This window comes from Suncus etruscus, chromosome 20 (assembly GCF_024139225.1).
Source record: "Suncus etruscus isolate mSunEtr1 chromosome 20, mSunEtr1.pri.cur, whole genome shotgun sequence".
Lineage (NCBI taxonomy): Eukaryota > Metazoa > Chordata > Mammalia > Eulipotyphla > Soricidae > Suncus > Suncus etruscus.
Genome location: NC_064867.1, coordinates 25,360,338 through 25,381,795, shown reverse-complemented (window position 1 = coordinate 25,381,795; position 21,458 = coordinate 25,360,338). Strand labels below are relative to the sequence as shown.

General features: G+C 36.9%; 1 protein-coding gene across 1 annotated transcript in view; it reads right to left on the bottom strand.

The window, feature by feature from the left end:
• Nucleotides 1-21,458, bottom strand: part of LOC125997902 (collagen alpha-4(VI) chain-like) — a 113,903-nt gene that overhangs the window by 11,097 nt on the left and 81,348 nt on the right. The window contains 6 exon segments of the mRNA XM_049766086.1: nt 7,609-8,102; nt 11,141-11,303; nt 13,153-13,188; nt 18,232-18,294; nt 19,541-19,603; nt 19,701-19,736. Coding sequence (XP_049622043.1) covers nt 7,609-8,102; nt 11,141-11,303; nt 13,153-13,188; nt 18,232-18,294; nt 19,541-19,603; nt 19,701-19,736 — 855 coding nt within the window.

The window sequence follows — 21,458 nt, the reverse complement described above, 5'->3', positions numbered from 1 at the left end:
GATACAAAGATATCATGCCAGCCCTGAGAGACAAGTCAGATTACATTGGGGGAAAATTGTTTTCTATAGCATATTCTCTTTACAGAGCTCTCACTATTTTCATTTGAGACTACAGAAAATTCCAGACATTGTCACTCAGAGTGAGCAGGCTTCAAAGCCAAGCTCTTGAAGACTATAGAGTCGAACTTCTGTTTATGTTAACAAAAACACATGAGAACACTATTGTGTCTACTATGCAGAAATAGAAGAGCAAACAACATTTCTATGGGTCCTCATGGCTAAAAATCTATGCTTTCTTCTTCTGACTTAGAAATTCAAATAAAAGATTAATCATTTGAATGTTTCCTCCATTAAAGTCTTAACGAACCACCAAAGATAGAAAAATAATGCCTTCAAAGAACATACAACCTAAGTGGAAGGACAAGATAACAAAATGGAAAGCACATAGGAAGAGCAGCATTTAAGGGAAGAGGAGCAAAGGAGCTTCATTCCAGATGGAAAGGATAGACCTCAAGAGTGAGTGCTTGGGGCCAGAGAGATAGCATGGAGGTAAGGAATTTGCCTTTCATGCAGGAGGTCATCGGTTCAAATCCCGGTGCCCCATATGGTCCCCGTGCCTGCCAGGAGCAATTTTTGAGCCTGGAGCCAGAAATAACCCCTGAGCGCTGCTGGGTGTGACCCCCCCAAAAAAAAAAACCACACACACACACAAAAAAAAGAGTGAGTGCAACACTGCCAACAGTTAACATTCAGACTGACTGCACATGGCTATCAGATCTTCATCTTTACTGTGCCAAATAGATTTAATTAGTCACCAAGGATTAAAACAGTAGAGATATGAATAGGACACAATGAAAGCTTTACTGGAAATCACAAAGCAGTCTGGAAAGTTTCAAAAACCAGGCCCTAGAGCAATGCTCTAGCAGTGAATAGATTGAGAACCCCCCCACAAAAAAAAAAAACCACCCAAAGTTTGTGGAAAATACTAAACCAGCAAAATTATGTTTAAATTAGCAACACAGGGGTAAAGTTATTGTAAGAAGAATAATTTGCATAAATATTTTGGGGCCTTCTGAGAGGTGTCTGGGGATTCAGATCAAGCAATACCATATCTGGCAGGACGGGTCACATAACATCAATACTTGCGAATGTGGCAATGGAACAGGTAGTGCTGTGGGAGCCATGACTTTGCCAAGGATCATTCTCTGGGCCTTGAGCAAACAAGAAATGTATTCCAACCTTTCAAGCTATCTCTCAGGTCCCTGCACATAGTTTTTAAATCACTCAAAGACTTTAAACATTCCCCAACTTTGGACAAAGTATCATTCATGAAAGAATTCTGTATAATAATGAACTGTAAGAAATAGTGTCATTGGGGCCGGTGAGGTGGTGCTAGAGGTAAGGTGTCTGCCTTGCAAGCACTAGCCAAGGAAGGACCATGGTTTGATCCCCCGGCGTTCCATATGGTCTCCCCAAGCCAGGGGCAATTTCTGAGCGCTTAGCCAGGAGTAACCCCTGAGCATCAAACGGGTGTGCACCCCCCAAAAAACAAAACAAACAAACAAACAAATGGTGCCATTATGCAACATGGATAGAATTGGAAGATATTATGTTAAATGAAGTAAACCAGAAAAAGAAGAATAAATACCAGATTCATTTATATGAGCTATTTAGAATAACTTCAAGAATAAATGCAACGACTTAAATAGGAGTTGTTGAGAACACCGTAGGCCCCAGAATATAGTGAGGAAAAGGAAAGCAGTTGGGTAGGGAGGAGAAAGATATAAAATGTGAGGAGACAGGGGCTAAAGGAATCTCAGGTGCTTTGCTAGTGTTAAGAAAGGACAGAACTGGCCAGTGAAGTGGTGCAAGTGATAGGGCATCTACCTTGTCTAGGATGGGTCACACTTCAATAGCCCAGCATCCCATATGGTCCCCAAACCAGGAGAGATTTTGAGTGTATAGCCAGGAGTAACCCCTGAGTGTCACCGGGTGTGGTCCAAAAACCAAAAACCAAAAAATAAAAAGGACAGAGCTACATGTCAAAACCAAAGTCAACAACAAGGAATCATGAGACCCAAACTTTAACAACAAAACTTTGAAAGGTGCCTGTTATGGGGCTGGGGCAGGTGGTGATGGCATGGAATGAACTCTAGGAAGGAATATTGGTGAAGGAAGGTTGTCACTGGTGATGGAATTGGTCCTAAAACATTGTATGTCTAAAATTCAACAATGAATAACATTGTAAATCAATGGTTTAAATAAACAAAATTCTAAAAAGTCTATATAAGGCTAATAGACAGTAGCAGGAATCTAGATCCCAGTTTTTTGTGGGTTTTTTGTTTGTTTGTTTGTTTGTTTGTGCCACACCTGGTGATGCTCAGGGGTTACTCCTGGCTATGCACTCAGAAATTACTCCTGGCTTTGGGGACCATATGGGGCACCTGGGGATCGAACCGTGGTCCGTTTTAGGCTAGCGTGGGCAAGTAAGACACCTTACAGCTCAGTGCCACCGCTCCGACCCTTAGATCTCAGTTTATATTGCCATAATTTATGTGCAATGTTAGATAAACCTCTAGCCTATTTTCTTGGCAATAAGAATTTTTGGTAAGAGTCAATATCACTGGGTTTTGTTATGTTTTTTTTTCCTGGGTTTTGGGTAATAATTGGCCTTGTTTATTAGATAAGTCCCTGTCTTATCTTTTCTACTCTTGAGTAGCTGAAAGAGTTATTTTCTCATCTACAGTTTGCTTTCTAGAAAATTACCAATTTTAACTGAAGAGAAATAGTCACAAAGTTTGCATCTCAAAAATAAAACCTTACCTATGGGGCCCAAGGGATAGCACAATGGATAGGGCATTTGCTTTGCACACAGCCAACCTGGGACTGACCTGGGTTCAATTCCTGGCATCCCGTATGGTCCCTCAAGCCTGCCAGGAGTGATTTCTGAGCACAGAGCCAGGAGTAACCCCTGAGCACCGCTGGATGTAACCCAAAAACAAAAAACAAAACAACACAAAATAAAAAGATTCACCTTTTCTTAAGAAGAATCTTTTTGTGTTCACTGTTCTTGCAAAAATAAAATTATGTGAATGAATCTAGGCACATATATGCAATAAACCATGGAAGTCTTCAAAAAAATTATGACATAGATTCATCTGTCTTTATTTGCTATTAATCAATGTTTCATAACTTTAACTTTGGACTAGCCAACATGGTCCTAGTCACTGGTGAGGTAGATAAGGTAATTCCTGAGAAAGTTCAAGCAGAGAGAATGTAGATGAAAATCCAGTGTGAAAGGGAAAAATGGCTCTATGATTTATATTCAATCTTTATGGCTCTATGATTCATATTCAATCTTTAGTACCAGGGAATGAAATCTCTAAGACAGAGTTCTAAAAACATAGGCTAAGCAATCTGAGGCTCATGACTGTTCTAAAGTGTGAGCCAGAATCCATGATGCTCTCCTTAACATATAATTAATGGGATTAGCTGCATACTAAAGATAGGAGTTAGGGGTTGGGGAAAGAGGCAATACAAGGCCTGGAGAGATAGCACAGCGGTGTTTGCCTTGCAAGCAGCCGATCCAGGACCAAAGGTGGTTGGTTTGAATCCCGGTGTCCCATAGGGTCCCCCGTGCCTGCCAGGAGCTATTTCTGAGCAGACAGCCAGGAGTAACCCCTGAGCACCGCCGGGTGTGGCCCAGAAAACCAAAAAAAGAAAAAAAGAAAGAGGCAATACAACTCAAGAATTTGCATTAACATTCTTCTTTGTTTAATAAAAAAAAATAAACACATTCTCAAATGATATAGACAATTTGTACCCTCCAGTTCCTAAATACACTGAGCTAGAGAAATCCAAAAGGTTCAATTCAATGCTTCATCTGTTGCATAAAGTGCCAGAACCATGGGACAAAAGTCATTCCTCAAACTGTCAGAAGAGGGGAAGGAGGCAAATACGAGGCAGAAATATTCACCCGGGGACACAAGAAGAAGTAACAAGACATTAGAAAAGAAGAGTTAACCATCATCTGGCATCCAGTCAAACTAATGGCATTTGAAAGGAGGAAAATTTGCAAAAAGGAAAAGATTTCCCCAGTATTTTAAAAAAGGGAAAGATTATTGCCCAAGTAATAGAACATGTATGTATGATGCATTGAATTTAACCCCTGCTCATGCATATTCCCTTCTAGCACTTTAAGGTAGGATCTTGAATGCCATCAAGCGCCAAATTATCAGGCCCACTTTGTCATATGTGGCCTAGGGTCCCCAAAACCACTGGATGTAGATCTTATTTGGAAAAAAAAGGGGGGTGGGGACAGGAGATCAAAGTAGAAAGTAGTTATAACTTGTAACTGTGCGTAGGAGCTTGAATGTACGTTTAATACCTGCCAATTGGATTGGTTCCCCACTAAGATTATCATGAAACAGTGATTTCCTCCTAAATTCCACTGAACATTAAAATCTGGAACAAATTTCCTATACCCTGTAATCTGCTTCTTAATTTTAAAAATGACAAATCAACACTGCTGGGCCTATGCATTGAGTTGCCTGGCTGGCTGAGTATGGCCAGGCATGGCTTCTATGCTCCCTGAGTCGTCCCTGAACTTGAGAGGAACCCCTCAATAAAAAATTTTAATGTGGAAAACAAAGTCTTATGTTTTGAAATACAAGGCAATTTGACAGTTATTAACAATGGGATTAGGTACAAATTGCCCATACATAATAATGCTATTTTATGTGAAGCTGAACATATTCAATAGTTAGCTCTAAAAGTCTTTTAATAAGCCTTAAGCCTCTGAATACGTTCAGATGAACTGAGAAGCGAGGGCATATGTCTCTAAAATCATTTAAAACTGACAACTATCATTTTTTTCCAGCAGAAGCATGTGGGTGTTACTGTGGAAAATAAAATAGCACTGAGGTGAAAGACAAAGGCCCACAGACAGTCAAAAAGAGTCCTCAGGCAGACAATTCAGAAGAAAAATGACAGGATCATTTCACTCTCTTAACAGACTCCCCTGAGGAAAGAAACAGAGCAGATGAGGCTAAGGGTGGTGGCTGTGTGGAGAAGGAAGGATTTTCTGGAAGGATTTGAGAGAAGGTCACCATTTTTATGATTTCTCTCCTTGTCCATGTCACTAAAAATGAAGTAATTTGTTACATCTGAGTTGGCAAACACCATTTAACATCCTTTCTAAAACTGTTGAATTTGAGGAACACTTATCTCCCAATATCCCGGAATATGTCCAAGAAATAAAAAGGAAACAATATAGAAATGACAGAACTCAGGGTTCAAGTATATTTAAGATGGCAATTTTTTTTCAGTTATAATTACATCCTTTCACTTAGATCCTAAAACAACTAAGTGAGTGAGAATATCATGAGATATCCTATCTCTGTTAGATTCCAACACTGACTACCCCAGACACCTCAGTTTTCAGGGATGATAAATATATAAGTAGTAGTTATTGTAGCCTAAGCATCACTCTCCAAATGTGAGAGCAGTATCTTCCTGAAAATAAATAACACCTAAAACAGACTTTTTGCCTTTCTCTATCATTTTAGAACAAAAAAAATGAGATTCATAAAGATAACTAGATCTTTCCAGAAGCATTTGGTAATGATGAAAGAACCAGAGATAGTTGCTCAATCTCTAAACCACTATTTGCTTATGTCCTCCTGCCTTCATTAATCTGTTCAGGAAGTATTCACTTGTTTATTTGTTTTTCCTGAAGTAACACTGGTTCTCAACTGTTTAAATGTTTATGTTTTAGCGGTCCAAAGTTAATATATAACATCTGTCAGCAATGATCCAATGAAATGTGGTGGAGAAATATTCGCCTTATAAACTAAGTTGTTAAGAGCTGCTTTTCTTATTAATTTTTGGGGCCACACCCGGCGGTGCTCAGGGTGTGCTCCTGGCTGTCTGCTCAGAAATAGCTCCTGGCAGGCACAGGGGACCATATGGGACACCGGGATCCGAACCAACCACCTTAGGTCCTGGATCGGCTGCTTGCAAGGCAAACACCGCTGTGTTTCTCTCCGGGAAGAGCTGCTTTTCTCATCTCCATCATTCCATTCCTTTTCAGACATTCAGACATTCAGGGTTACGATGTCATGGTGGAAAGGAAACTCATACTCAGCCTTTTAATTTAGTTAAAAGCTTTTAATTAATTAAAACCCAAGAGCTTTTCTTCATCCTTTCCAAGAATTTGCAAGGTACCACTTTACCTACTGGTTCTTACAAGCATATTATTCACAGTTGTGTCAACAGATCTCTCATCTAATATTTCAGCACACTTAATCTTCCAAGAAAATTAAAGAGACTAACACAGCTGAGTTCATTTAGCTATCAGGTTGAACTATAGAATATTTCCATTTTCTGTAAGCAAAGAAACCACTGAATTTTAGCAATATTGAGTTGATATTTATATTTATAAGCAGCCTAGAAAATCTTTTCTGGTTTTTGGGTCACACCTGATACCTAGAGGTTACTTCTGGATTTGTGCTTAAGGATCATTCCTGACAGTGCTTGGAGGACCATATAAGATGCCAGGGATAGAACCTGGGTCTGCCACATGCAAGGCAAAAGCCCTATTCACTGTGCTATCATTTCAGTCCCCAGTCTGGAATCTTGTAAGAAGAAAACCATGCTGCATTTTAATAAATCATCTTAGAGTCTACAAAAAATGTAATAGGGATTTGGTTGGCAAAGTAAAGTTTTGAGAGTATGTAATTCAATAATTTGTAAATATATATGCTGGAATGTATATAAAAGGAAGTAATAAAGAACAAATTATCTCGACACAAAATGAACAAGTAGAACAGATATTATATAGAATGAAAGAAGCAAGTTACAAAAGAATGGTCTAGGATTTAATTTATGAAAAGGTCCCACTGTGCCAAACTTTTAGATTGTGACTGAGCTCACAATATCAGTGTTCCAGGGTTTCTACAAGAAGAGTCATAATGCTGGTCTCTCCATATTTGAACAATGTCTTGGTAACAATGTCTTAGTAGTCAAAATGTTTAAATATATAAAAAGTCATCCAGCTGGAAATTAAAATCAGTGCATTTTGCCCACTTTGTTATATGGGTTTTTATTTTATATCCCAACTTAAAATAAATAACTAATAAAACCACATTCTTTGGTCCACCTCCCTTGATAATGTCTAATGAAGGAGCTAAGCACAGAAGGAAGGTAATACTCTACCACTAACTTGATATTATAAATATGGTTATATACTTTCCCTCTACAAGCCTCAGTTATTTTCACATGTGAAATAGATAATTACAGTAATACCTATATTCTAAAATTGTGGAGGGGTAAGCATATAAGATTATGGCCATATGGCAACCAACATAAATAAGTTCTCAAGAACAGCCAGTTGGTCTTGTATCATAGTTTGCAATAAAACATTCTGTGATATTGCACTTCTTACCTCCCCACTCCATCCAAAATCTTTCTTTGCCCATGCACTACAATTTCTGGGAAGATCTACTCTTGAGCACTTCTTCATATACCCCATGATAGAGAGGTTTACCCCAACCCCACATCTGCCCCCAATGATTGCCCCCAATGAACAATGATTGTTCCCAAACATACCAGTAGGGCCTCTGGAAGGTTGTGTTCTTCTGTGAAGGTGATGATTGCAGAGGTAATATCTAGAGCACTGAGTTCCAGGATGGCAGTGACGACAGCATTGACACCATAAGCCCAGCCTGCCTGGAAGAACACAGCCACTTTTCTCACGAGAAGACCTGAACGCACATGCTTGAATACATGTCTTCCTATAAACCTCATAGAGTCTCCAAGGTTCCTGCTTTCAGAGGACTGTTCCAGGGAAATCTTCCTCACAGCCTGCAGGAGGGCAAGCTTCCCCTTGTAGTCTGAGAAGCGGACCAGGTAATTCGTTTTGGAGTTGTAAGAAACGATGGCCACTCGGGCACCCGTTGGGCAGTTACTTTCACTTATTTCCATCTTCATCAACAGAGATATTAAAATATCTCTCATTCTCTCAAACTCCAGTTGAGAGACACCACTTGACATATCCAAGGCAAAGACCACTTCAGTTGGGAACACGGGGCATTTAGAAACACCTTGATTCAATGAATACAGAGGTTTAAGATTTTCTGTAAGTCCTCTAAACACGGGAGGATGTAATTGAGAAGAAGAAATCATATTTACCTCTCAAACAAGCTGGAAGTGAAATTATTTGGGAGAGAAAAGACATTATTAGTTGATATAGATACTGGCATTTTTCCTCATATAACTGATTCTAGGTATAAAAATATTTCCTTTGAGATATCAAAACAAATTCTAATTTCTCACTAGTATCTGGAATCTCTTTTTTCTGATTTCAGAAGCCTTATTTCTGGCTGTAGATATATAGCTATTTGGAATAAGGATTCCATTTCCCATTGGGATTCCCATTTTACTAATCTGGATGAAGAAAATGAAAGGTTCAATTTTAAAAAGCACTCTTCTAACCTAAACTTTAACAATCTAAACTTAAATGGGGCCTGTTATACTGAGAGGCCTTAGGGGCAGAGGATCGTGGGATAAGAGACACTCTGGGATCATTGGTGGAGAGATGTCAACACTAGTGGTGGAAATGGCCCTGATTCACTGCATATCTGAAATTCCACTATGAAGGACTTTGTAGATCACAATTATTTCAATAAAATAAAAAAAATTTAAAAAGCACTCTTCTTCCTTCCTTTCTTCTTTTTTAATTTTTGTGAACACTAAACCTTGATAGATATCTTGACCCATGGGGTGATTTTGGAATCAGCATTTATGTCTCAAATCATGGTCAAAAACCTGTTTTGCCACACATTGTGAGTAGATTAACACTGAACCAGGTTTTGATTAACACTGAACAGGTTTTGATGTTTTGCAAAAGTATTATATTTTGTGCTATTTTTTTAATATTGAGAACACCATATACTAAACTTAAATTTAATGAATACATAAAACTACTAGGACTTTATATATATATATATATATATATATATATATATATACTCATACTAATACATAAGACAGTAACATGTAAATTATAAACAACAATTGTTTTTGTGTCTAAAGTGATATATTTTTATAAAATGGTACAAAAATATCCTTCATATTTTATATCTATTTTTATGTTTTAATTAATTTTTATTGCATTTATTAAATTCATGTTCAGATACATTTTAATATTTACTTTCTATTCTTTTCATTCTTTTTTTAAATATTTTTTATTTAAACACCTTGGTTACAAGCATGATTGTGGTTGAGTTTCAGTCATATAAGATGAAACCCCCCCATCACCAGTGTAACATTCCCATCACCATTGGCCCGAATATCCCTCCTCCCCTCCCCACCCCCACATTGTATTTGAAATATTTTATATTTTTATTTTAATTTCTGTGTATATACATAAACAAGCTCACTTTATAACAGTTAGAGCTTGGGATTTATTATACTCTGAACCATTTCCCACTTAAGACACAGATCAATGTTTATTTTTTTCATCCAAAAATATAGAGTAATATACATTCTCTTATTTTAATGTCTCATGGTATCTTCCGCCAGTATGTATTGGTGATGAATATACTTATACAATTGTCTATGAATATTTTTTCACTCATAGCCCAATATAAATTAGTTACATATATATTATATATAACTATATATATATATTATAGTGAACAATTGTTCTTTAAAAGACAACTTTAAAGAGATTAATTTACACACTTACTTGTAATGTGTACTTTTTAATATTTTTCAAATTGAGGAAGAGGTGGGATTTTTTAAAATATTTCCAATTTAAGAAACAAAAATAAGCATCTCATGGTTTTAATTAGTCAATTAGTTTAATTAATACATTTTTTTTGTTTTGGCTTTGGGCCACAAGTGTGGTAGTGCTCAGAGGTTACTCTGGCTCTGCACTCAAAAATTACTCCTGGCAGTCTTGGGAAAATATATGGGATGCTGAGGAAACAACCAGGTTGACTACATGTAAAGCAAATGATCTACCAGCTGTGCTACTGCTCTGGTTCCTTAATTTAATTTTAAATGGTTTGCTGTTAATTTCATTTTATTCTTTTCTGAATCCTCCATTCAAATTTCCTATATAACAGCTGGATGGGAATGAATAAATATGGATAATACAGAAGAGGATAATTACAAAGAAATGCTTACTCCCGAATTAAGTATTTTATAAAGTAAATGGAGAAATATGTTTCTTAAAAGGGTGCATATATTTTAGAATTAATTGAAGACAGTAAATACATTTCAGTCCAGGAATATGACAAAGCATTACTTCTGTTGGTGAGTTCTAATTTCATTTTTAAAATAAATGTAAGCAAAACAAGATACAATTCTTATTTAGCTACTGAACATCCTTGTTTAAAGGAATAAAATTTCTGCTATGTTTGAACTAGGTCAGCTCCATACACTCACTCTTTTCTCAAATGAGCTACAAATTAAATTGTGAAAGATCATATGAACACTGGACCATGCAGCAGAAAGCTGGCCATCTTCAGGGAGAAAGGCAAGCCCTGCCGAAGCCATACCTGCTCACTTTATCATCCAGAATCACTATTTTAGCAATGGTCCTGCATCATCACACTTCTATGATTTCCTTTGGGACACCAATTGGACCAGATTTTAGGTATGCCAATATTTGGGCTGATATCACCAGGCTTTTTAGAGGAAGTGCACACACCCTTAGAGGAAATGTAGGTACGCTTCTCCATATCGTTCTTCTTCCAGGAGGCCTGGCATCTGAATACATACCCGTAAAAGTGACTATCAATAATAGTGCCTGAATTTCTGGACAATTTAATTTGTTTTATGCTGTCATCTCTATAGAAACACACAAATTTAACTTAATGGACACTAACAAGAGCTTACTAAACATTCTGTCATTGTATTATAAAAATTTTAAAAATGTTTTTATGTTTTTGCTTTTTATAAAATGCACAAAGACATAGACCTGTATAACTGTCATTGCATTTTGAAAGTGAGATGCTGTTTTATAGTGGAATTTTTCTGCATTATTGATATAGCATGTCTCCCAATCATTTTCTTACTAGGCTGCATTGGGAAAGATTATTTTCTTCAGGGAAGCTTCAATATGTTCATTTACAAGAGCCTTTTATGATGAAAATGGAAACTCCTAAATCACTGTCCAACCCACTAGTAATTAATGTCTTCAGCTCATGATCTATCCCCATGCTCCAATTTTGGCTCCTTTGAACCGTTTTCAACTTACGACAGTTTTCTCGGATTAAGTCAACAATTTCACAAGGCTGTTAAAAAGATTGAGAGAGAAAAAAAGAATCTTTTAATGTGAAGTATAACCTTCTTACCCTATGACTTAGAAATTTCTCTCACTTGGATACTATCTGGGCTAACCTGAAGCTTTTTATTCTCCATAGGAAAAAACCCACCTAACATTGTCATATAGATGAAACTAGCATTATTTTTCTGAATTCAGAACATATTTAATTTTTTTATTTTAAATGATAATTTAATATAATGCCCATGTGACTGTATATATGTAGGTAGATAGGAAGTACTCTTATTTTAATCTGACTCAATAAAATCAAATATAATTATAAAGTTCAAATCAGGGAAGTGGTGCACATAAGGAAGAAAGTATCTTATTTCTTTTATATCCAATGATCAATTTCTGTACTACTTCTAAAGAGAGTACTACCAAGAAAACTGCATAAATACCTTTTCTAGAATACCTGCATTTTTTCCTTTTGATTCTTTCTCTGTGGACTATTCACCCAATCCATCAATTCCTATTTTTTAGTTGACTCTACATCTCCCTTTCTCAAATGTACTTTTATATTTGAGACATGAAAAAATCCATCATAACTTTGGGTTTTGCAAATATGTCAGGAGACACAAAGGCCTATGGTGTATACAAGGTTTGCTTAAATATACTTTATAAACAATTTTTAACTTTAAAGAAAGGCATATTATAAGCAGATAAGAGCCCCAAGGTCTTTCCTTTCAGATTAAAGTAGATAGGCAGGTAGGGTGCCCCTTGTGATAGATTTTAAGTCATAAAACCAAGAAGGAATCTGAAAAGCAGTTCTATTTCCACTCAGGAGCTCCAGACTGGAGACAAACCCTAAGGCCAGGACTCACCAAGACCCAACAAGGGATCATTAAGCAGAAACAAATACCATGGTAAGACTGAATTGAGACTACTAGTTCTTCTGCCTTGAGAGCCCTTAAAAATAAACTCTTGCACAGAAAACCAGAAGTTTGGAAAACTTGGAAATAGAACTATCAAACCAATCTTTGCAAAATCCAACTGTTTTATGCTTTTGGAGCCACCATACTTCTTGCTCTGGGTGTGTAATTTTCCCCCCTTTATGGTGCTTTCCATCCTGAGTCCATCCAGGTCACAATTTTGGGTGTACATTTCCTTTTTTTTTACTTTTCAGGCTTCTCTTTTCTTGCTCCTCTTTCATATTTCTTGAATTATTTTATCATATTGTCTTTTTTCCATACTTTTTGGGGCACTCAGGAATCACTCTTGGCTCTGTACTTAGGAACTAAGTAGAAAAGCACGAGGGAACCATATAGTATGCTGGGGATCAAACCTGAGTTGACCTTGTACAAGGTCAATGCCCTACCCACTGTACTATCTCTTGGAAACTTTTTCTCAATATTTTTCCTTTTGAACCTAGGAAAGATCATTGGAGGTCAAGACAGATTGTCCTTTTGCTGAAAGACCATGAGTTTACCTTGACCTAAAGACTAAAGCTTCTGGAAATTGTAGGGGATAAGGACCAATCATGAAGACCAACCCCTTTATACAGATAAAGGCATCAAGATATGGCCTGATCCTTGTATTTGACAGGCCCAAGGGTCCACATTGTGTAGGAAATAAAGTAATCTGTCATGAGTCCAAGTAGAATTACTCAAAAGTGTCAGAGTCCCTCTAGAGTTAAAAATACTGTTCTACTCTTTATTTGACTGAGTTTAACATTCCCAAGAAAAATCTAGACAGAAACTTAAAGCACTCAGAATTTGTAAAAGGAGAAACTAAAGAATCTTTATAGATTTTTATGTTTATAAAAGTGAAACGCTTTGTGTCTGAAAAAAGATGAATTTAAAATTAAAATGTTCACCTACTTTTTTGTCTACCAAACCTTTGGGGCCCTTGATGCCCTAAAAAAAAAAAAAAAGAACAAAAACTTAGTTTAAAACACACAATTTCTAAGTTCCACACATTATTCTCCTGAGTAGGTAAAATAGTAAACTATTTCTCCACATTATTTATATGATCTTCTCCCTCTCACTCCTGATCCTCCCTTAAGGAGTCAGAGTACTTAGAGGTTTATCTCAGATCTCAGCATCTAGGAGATACATAAAGATGGGTTATATTGACATTTAGAGGCTTAGATGATTTTGAGATCAAGACACAGGTTTGGAATAAATTTATGAAAGACTATTCAAATTCTGAGACCAGGGCAGTAGCACATTTATAGGGAGGGCATTTGCCTTGCACAAGGTTAACTCAGGACAGACCTAGGATTGATTCCTGGCATCCCATAAGGTCCCCCGAGCCCACCAGGGATGATTTCTAAGCACAGAGCCAGGAGTTACCACCGAGCATCTCCCAGGTGTGCCCCAAGACCCCTCCCCAGTAAATCCTGAGGCCATTCATACATAATTCTAAAGCAGAGCTCTTTTGGCTAAAGAGATCTAGTACAACTGGGTGTGGATCAAAAACCTAATAAAGAAAAATTTAAGCAAACTTTAGTCCTTAGTCCTGCCCCTACTTTTCTCTTCAGGCCACCCATTACCATTCTCATGAGTATTAAATTGATTTGACTGGGTCAAAGATCAATAAATAAAGGCAACTAGCCTTTTTCCAAAATTTAAAGCTAAGTTTATCCCCCAACCCCCAAGTCTTTGCCCTTTGTTGTTTAGGTCGACAGATAGGTTCACAGGTTCTCTATCTTGAGAATACTTCAGCAGACTAGTTTATCAAAGGGTTTTATTGTTTAACCTGGTGTCCACTAGTCTGCTGCTTACCTTTCTTCCCTGTTCTTTTTTAGTAAAAATCTCTTCTTATGAACAATGGTACAGGTAGGATGTTTGCCTTACACCAGTGTTTTATCCCTTGTAACTCACAGTATCTCCCAACCCTGTCAGAAGTCATCCTAGAGCACAAATCCAGGAGTAAGCCTTGAATATAAAATTTATTCTTGTGACTATGCAGACAACATGGTGCTTTGAGGACAAGAATTTCACCACTACCTTATCTGGACAAAAATTTGTCCATAAATTGTGACCTCATAGTGGTGGGCATCATAATATGTATTGTGACTTCACAACTGTGAATTATGATGCCAGTCATGGAACACCATAATGTCTGTTGTGATTCCACAACCATGAATCATGACATCATAGTGTTACACATCATAATGCCCATTGTGATGTCACAATCACGAATTGTCCATTATGACTTCACAATAGGAAACGATGACATCATAGCCATGCACATCATGATGTCTATTGTGATGTCACAATCATTAATTATGTTATCATAATGTTGAACATCATAATGTCCACTGTGATGTCACAATTATGATTTTTTTATCTCATGATGGTGTGTTTCATCATTATGAAATGGCTGTGTCACAATTGTGAACTATGACATCATACTCGAGGCATATCATAGTTTCCATTTTGACGTCACAACCATGAGCTATGATATCACATTTCTGTGCATCATTTCATGGAAATTCCTCTCTCCTAAGTAATTGACCTTTAGGTAGTGAGCACCAGATTTGGGTTTGGTAACAAGTCTTTTCTGAAACCCTCCCTGAATAGAGCTGCCAAAATCAACTACATTGGGAAGTCTAGAAATGCATTCTTATTTTTTGTTATTGTTTTTGGGCCACACCCAGTGACACTCAGGGGTTACTCCTGGCTATGCGCTCAGAAATTGCTCCTGGCTTGGGGGACCATATGGGATGCCAAGGGATCAAACCGAGATCCCTCCTAGGCTAGTGCATGCAAGGCAGATGCCTTACAACCTGTGCCACTGCTCCAGCCCTAGAGATTCATTCTTATTTAGACTCTGCAAGGTGGCAACTTGTGGCCTCTGGCACATCACTATGGCATTCTAAGCCTTGCCTAAATATTTTCTTACCTATAAAATAGATATGGGTAATCCTTCTATTTCTAAAATATTTGTTTCTCTGACTTTTTGATACTCTCTCAAGAAACCTTAAATTATAAGCAAAGCCACTATATTCAACATATGAACAATCCACTCTGTCTGCTCACAATGTAATGTTTTCCTTCATGACATTTGAGCAGACAGAATAAAGAGGATTTTGGTAATATGAAATAGGGAAATATTTTGTCTGAAGCCACCCAGAAATACAGGATCCCAGAGAGTCTTTGAGATGCAGGATTCCAGTTTCAGAGATAGGCTTAACGCCCTGAGAGGAAAGAGGCGAGAACAAAATACATTCTAAAAATATCAAAGAAAAGCATCATCATTGACTATACTCTAATAGCAAACAGACTTTGGAGACAGTTTGGGAAAACTATAAAGAATATCTTGGCATAGGCAAAGGCATGCATTTCTCCATTCTGAGTGCCATGTATCTGAATGGTTGCATACTTGCTCTCTCTAGAGTAACCTGAGTTCTCTCTTGAGTGCATTTTTTCTATCCCTTTATATTTTCCAAATAAAGTTATTTTACTTCACTATTTGTCTCCTTCTTTAAATTATTTTCTATGATATTTGGCAATGAACCAGAGAAAAGAACTTGTTAGAGATAGGACTGACTTTCTTTTTCCCAAAAGAGCAAATTCTTTGCATTAGTCAAAGACCAATCCCACTTCCCATCAGAAATTAGGTGATAGGGTATAGTTCCTATGCAATAAATATCAGGTGGTATTCAGCTGCAGTTTGACAACTGTCACTTCGAGTTGGTGAGATGCAAGGTCTGTACTTCATTGTTCCTCTAAACAATTTTTCTCTGTCAGTCCTAACTTTTTTTCAGGTGCTTCCCTGGTGATTGAGGTGGGAAAGAGGATAGGTCAATTTTCTTCCTGAAACTTTTATCTCTTTTCCTGGTTCACTTAAATCAACATTTTTCAACCACTGTGCCGCAGCACACTAGTGTGCTGTGAGATATTGTCTGGTGTGCCATGGGGAAAAAATTCCAATTTTATCCATAATATGCGGCTATGGCTCACAAATAGACCAATCATTAGATTATTTCATAATAAAGTAATTATAAAATAATTTCTTTGTGTTTATTTGATTCCTATTTAAGAGAATTACTTTATATATAGTCAATATAGGCACAGAGTTAAATTTTTTTAATATTTTCTAATGGTGGTGTGCCTCATGATTTTTTTTTCATGAAAAAAGTGTGCCTTTGCACAAAAAGGTTGAAAAACACTGACAAATCACTTGCCATAATAGGTTAAGATAAGACAAGAACTTTGAGATACTGTGAATAATCATTTATCCAGTTTCTGGCTCAGAGTGGCCTAACTCCTAAAATTTCAAAAAAAATTAAGTGTTATGAATGATAAGGTATCTCTTATTATATTAATGAAAATTACCTCAAGACTGTACTGGTTACCAGGGAAATAATTATCAATAGAAAATTGAGCTTATTTTCACTCTCTACTCCCTAACCTGGAAGTAGGGAGGGGAGGAAAAGAATTGAAGATTGAATTCCATTGTCAATAATCAATTAGTTAATTATTTATACGTATTTAATGAAATCTCCATAACAACTCAGGAGAAGGGAGCATCAAAGAGCTTCCAGTGAGTGTGGGAAGATGTGGGGAAAGTAGTGTGCCTAGAAAGAGCATAGAGGCTCCACACTTTGCCCCATGTAACTCTTTCATCTGGCCACTTCTAACTATCTTTTATAACGAATATGTTATTTAATGAGTAAATTGGGTCTCCTGTGTTTTGCAAACTAATCAAACCTTAGAAAAATGTCCTGAAAACCTCCAATTAGTTAGAGAGAAACACAGGTAACTACGTAGTGTTGTGGGCATCTAACAAGGATTATGGCCTTTGAAGATGGCCATTAACCAAAGGGACAGATACTGTTTCAGGTCATGTCAAAATTCAACAGAATTGTTCAACCCCCACATTGGTGTCTGAGCATTGCTGATTAGTCTAGGGAGGTCTACCAAATTGCCTCAAGAAAATTGATCTCGGGCCCGGAGAGATAGCACAGCGGCATTTGCCTTGCAAGCTGCTGATCCAGGACCAAAGGTGATTGGTTTGAATCCCGGTGTCCCATATGGTCCCCCGTGCCTGCCAGGAGCTATTTCTGAGCAGACAGCCAGGAGTAACCCCTGAGCACTGCTGGGTGTGACCCAAAAACCAAAAAAAAAAAAAAAAAAAAAAAGAAAATTGGTCTCAGAGAACTTATATCATATGCCCCAAATTGTCCTTTTTGTCCCACATGACTTTCCAGAAAAATGTAAGTATATTTAAAGAATTGTAATAGAGTCAGTCAACTAGCTCTCTTAAGATTAAAATCTGTCATATTTTACTAGAGTTTTCTTCAATGTTTTGCATAAACAGTGATGTGCATTTTATTAACATTACAACTCCTTCCCAGTGAGCTTTCTGCACCAATATTTTGTTTGTTTGGGGGGGGTGCCACACCTGGTGGTGCTCAGAGGTTACTCCTGGCTCTGCAATCAGAAATCACTCCTAGAAGGCTTGAGGTACCATATGGATGCTGGGGATCAATCCCAAGTCAAATACCCTATTCACATTGGTCCTTTCTGAATCATTTTATGTATTTAGATAGATTCATTAATCTCTAGTAATGAATTACCATCCCCATGTTCAAGTAAATATATATGTATATATTATATAAATAATTACAATGTGTAAAGACTTGACATTAATAACTTCTAAAGCAGCATTCTTGGCCCTTTTTATACCTGTGAGCTGATCCTGATAGACCAGAAGTTATAATCAAAGTGGTAGACGACCAGTGCTTTCCATCTTTCCACACTTGTGGACTGACACTGGTTAATGTAATGATACAAGTTGAAGACTACTGCTCTGAAGAAAAGTTGGCCCATTCTCTTCAGACACCATCTTTATCTCAACTGTTCATTACTCTTAAATATGCCTCTTATCACACCTCTATATATTTTTACACAAAGATTAAAAATAAATAAAAGAAGCCTTCATGTTACCTCTGGTCCTGGTGGGCCTTGGTCACCGGAAGTTCCAACCAATCCAGGAAAACCAGCATTTCCCTAAAAATAACCAAACAAAGGTATCAGCTTCCTACTTTGAATTCAATTTGATTAAAACCCATCAGACTCATGCTGAGATACAAATTTGTTGTTATTTTTAAGGTTTAATGTGCCATTATGTCTAAGATCTAAGATTGCTATGGAAGTTAGTTATGATTATGAGTAGAATGGGACAGAGGTTAGAAAGAAAATACTTTCTTTATGCCTATTCCAGCCAACATACACAAATATATTTCCAAATAAGCCATGAAAGGATGACTTATTCCAGTAAGCCTCTAGGTCATATAATTAGAATATATTGGGAACTCTTCCTTAGTAATCAGACATCAAGTAAAAGAAAATGTTCCCCTCTGCCTTTAGATATGTCATATCTCAGATGGTGACCATGTGCTTGTTGCTCATTTTACAGATATTTGAAATGACACAGAATTATCTGAGTATAATGAATTATTACCTCTTTTTATTTGAAACCAAAGAAATAAGTTAAACAGGAAAATATTAGTTGGCAGCAAGCCAAGTTTGGCATAGATCAAAAATAAAAAATTTCTTGCCAACATATGAAACACAAAAATTGTATTGCCTGGAAAATACATATCCTCTTTTCTTTTTTACACTTACCATTTGTCCATGTACTTTTTCAAGAAACCCTTGTTCTATAATATCTACTAATCAAAACTCCAAAGCTATTAGATGTTTAGTGGGTTATTCATTCCATAAGGAGCTGATTGTGATTATGGCTCTTTAATTTTAAATCACCTGAACCATAGTAGTGGATTAGTAATAATAAAATTAAAACATGACTTAAATATACCAACATGGTAGCCACACTCATTAGAATCTAGTTCATTCTCTAGAATGTAAAATAGCTGAGACATTTAGGCTTAGGATAATATTAAAGCATGCCATGCTCACTACAGACAAAATAATAACTTCCCAAATGATATGTAGACTTACCAAAGGCAGATGTGTCCCTAATATGTTTTTTGAAATGTGTATATTACATAACAGAAACTTCAATTTGGATTTTCTTTTGTTATACTCTGGACATATTTATTTTTACTTGTGATAAACAAAAGAATAAGTGGAGAATAAGGTAGTCAATGGAAGATGGGAGTGGTCAGTACACACATTGTGGAAGACATGAGTTTACTCCTAAGAAGACTATTAACCTAATGAAAGTAGACTTTTACATAGAATGGCATGATGCGATCCTCTGAGTATTATTAGAAAGTTATTTGGTCCTTACTCTCCTCCCTTTGATGCCCTTTGCCCCTTTCTCTCCTGGGTGGCCCAAGTCACCATCTTCTCCCTTAATAGAAGCAAAACCAAAACATTAAGTGTAAAGAAAACCAAGTACAAATGACAGGCTACAAATTTCTTGCCATCCCCAAGAGATAATTTCTTACTTGTGCACCAGGATAGCCAGGAAATCCATATTCACCCTAGTGTCAGAAATAAAATAAGGTTTTACTTGATGCCATGTGATTACATCTTATTTCTGACATTCTTTGCAGAAAAGTAAAGTAAAAGAAAATTTTGAGAAGTTGCACTCTAAACAGGTGCCCAAAACTAGCCCAGCTATTGCAAATGTTATTGTCTTGGCCTCTCCAAAGTAGTCATAGTATTATTTTTATAACTCAATATGAAATAATATGCAATGACTGTTACAAATTATTCTTAGCAATTTTTCATCTATTGTTTTAAATAACCAGAGTTCTAATTTAATGAAAACAAAGGAAGGAACACTAAAGTGACTATTGGGAAACAGATGCACATTGTCCTAAAAAACACATAGTAAAAAACAATTGTTCACTGAAATAGGAATTTGTTTAGAACCTACTCTGCACCAGATAGTTCTCTAGGCACTGGTAACTTAGCAGAAGAGAAAATTAATTCTCAGAGCAGAGAATTACTTGGAAAATTATAGAACTTACCCACTAGAAAGAAAGAGATACAGTGTGTCTGTATTCTTTTAGAATGGTAATTAAGGGCTAAAGGGTGGCAAGGAATAGGAGGAAATAACTTTAAGCTGATGAGGTTACTCACCTTTTTTTCAAAATTGAAATTGATTAAAAAATATCATATTTTTAACCACTGAGGAAACAAGCCAGGCAGACATGTAAGAAGATTATATCAGGCAGAGGGAAGCATGTGAAAACCCCAAAGCAAGACTATAAATTTGAGTCATGTCTGGAGAGCACTAAAGAATAATGAAGGAATCAGGAGGGGTAGGAAGAAGAAGATAAAAAAGAAGAAGATAAAATCAGGGAGGACACAAAGGGGCTTGATTGGGTAGTCTTAAGATCAAGCTAACAATAAATTGAATTCTGGATGTCACTGGGAGTGACAGTATGACTTTGAGCGAATGGTCAAGTGATATATGTGGAATGTTAATAAGTGAGGCAAGTATGGAAGTAGAGAGATCTGTAGGGCATCTACTGAGTTATCTAGGTGGAAAATTGTATTGATTTAGCACAGAAGTCATAGTAACAGTGGTGAGAAGTGACAGAATGTTTAATATATTCTGAAGACAGACTCCCTGTTGTTTGTTGATGGATTAACCAACAATGGTGACAATAAGGGCTCATGCCATGAAGCGATGAGGAAGGCTGAGGAAGGGTAGGTTTTTCAGTAGAATCAGTTCAACTATTAAATTAGTACTGACATTAGATAATTATTGTTCATTCTTTGTATAATGATGGTAAGGTGGCTTTATTTTTAAAGAATCTTTTTTTTGGGGGGGGCCACACCCATTTGACGCTCAGGGGTTACTCCTGGCTATGCGCTCAGAAATCAGCCCTGGCTTGGGGAGACCATATGGGATGCCGGGGGATTGAACCGCGGTCCGTCCTATGCTAGCGCTTGCAAGGCAGACACCTTACCTCTAGCGCCACCTGCCCGGCCCCTTTTAAAGAATCTTTTAAAGATGAAATCTGATTTTGTAGTCTGCTACTGTATAAGTCTATTGTTCCTAGAATCATTTTCATCAAGTTCTTAGTATTTTCTAAGTATAATAACATGTCACCTCATTATAGTGAGATCTGGCTTTCCTTTACCAATTTGGATTTTTTAAATATCTATTTCTTGCCAAATGGCTATGGCAAGAGCTTTCAATGCCATACTGAATAGCAATGGTGAGTGAGCAACCTTATCCATAGGAAAAT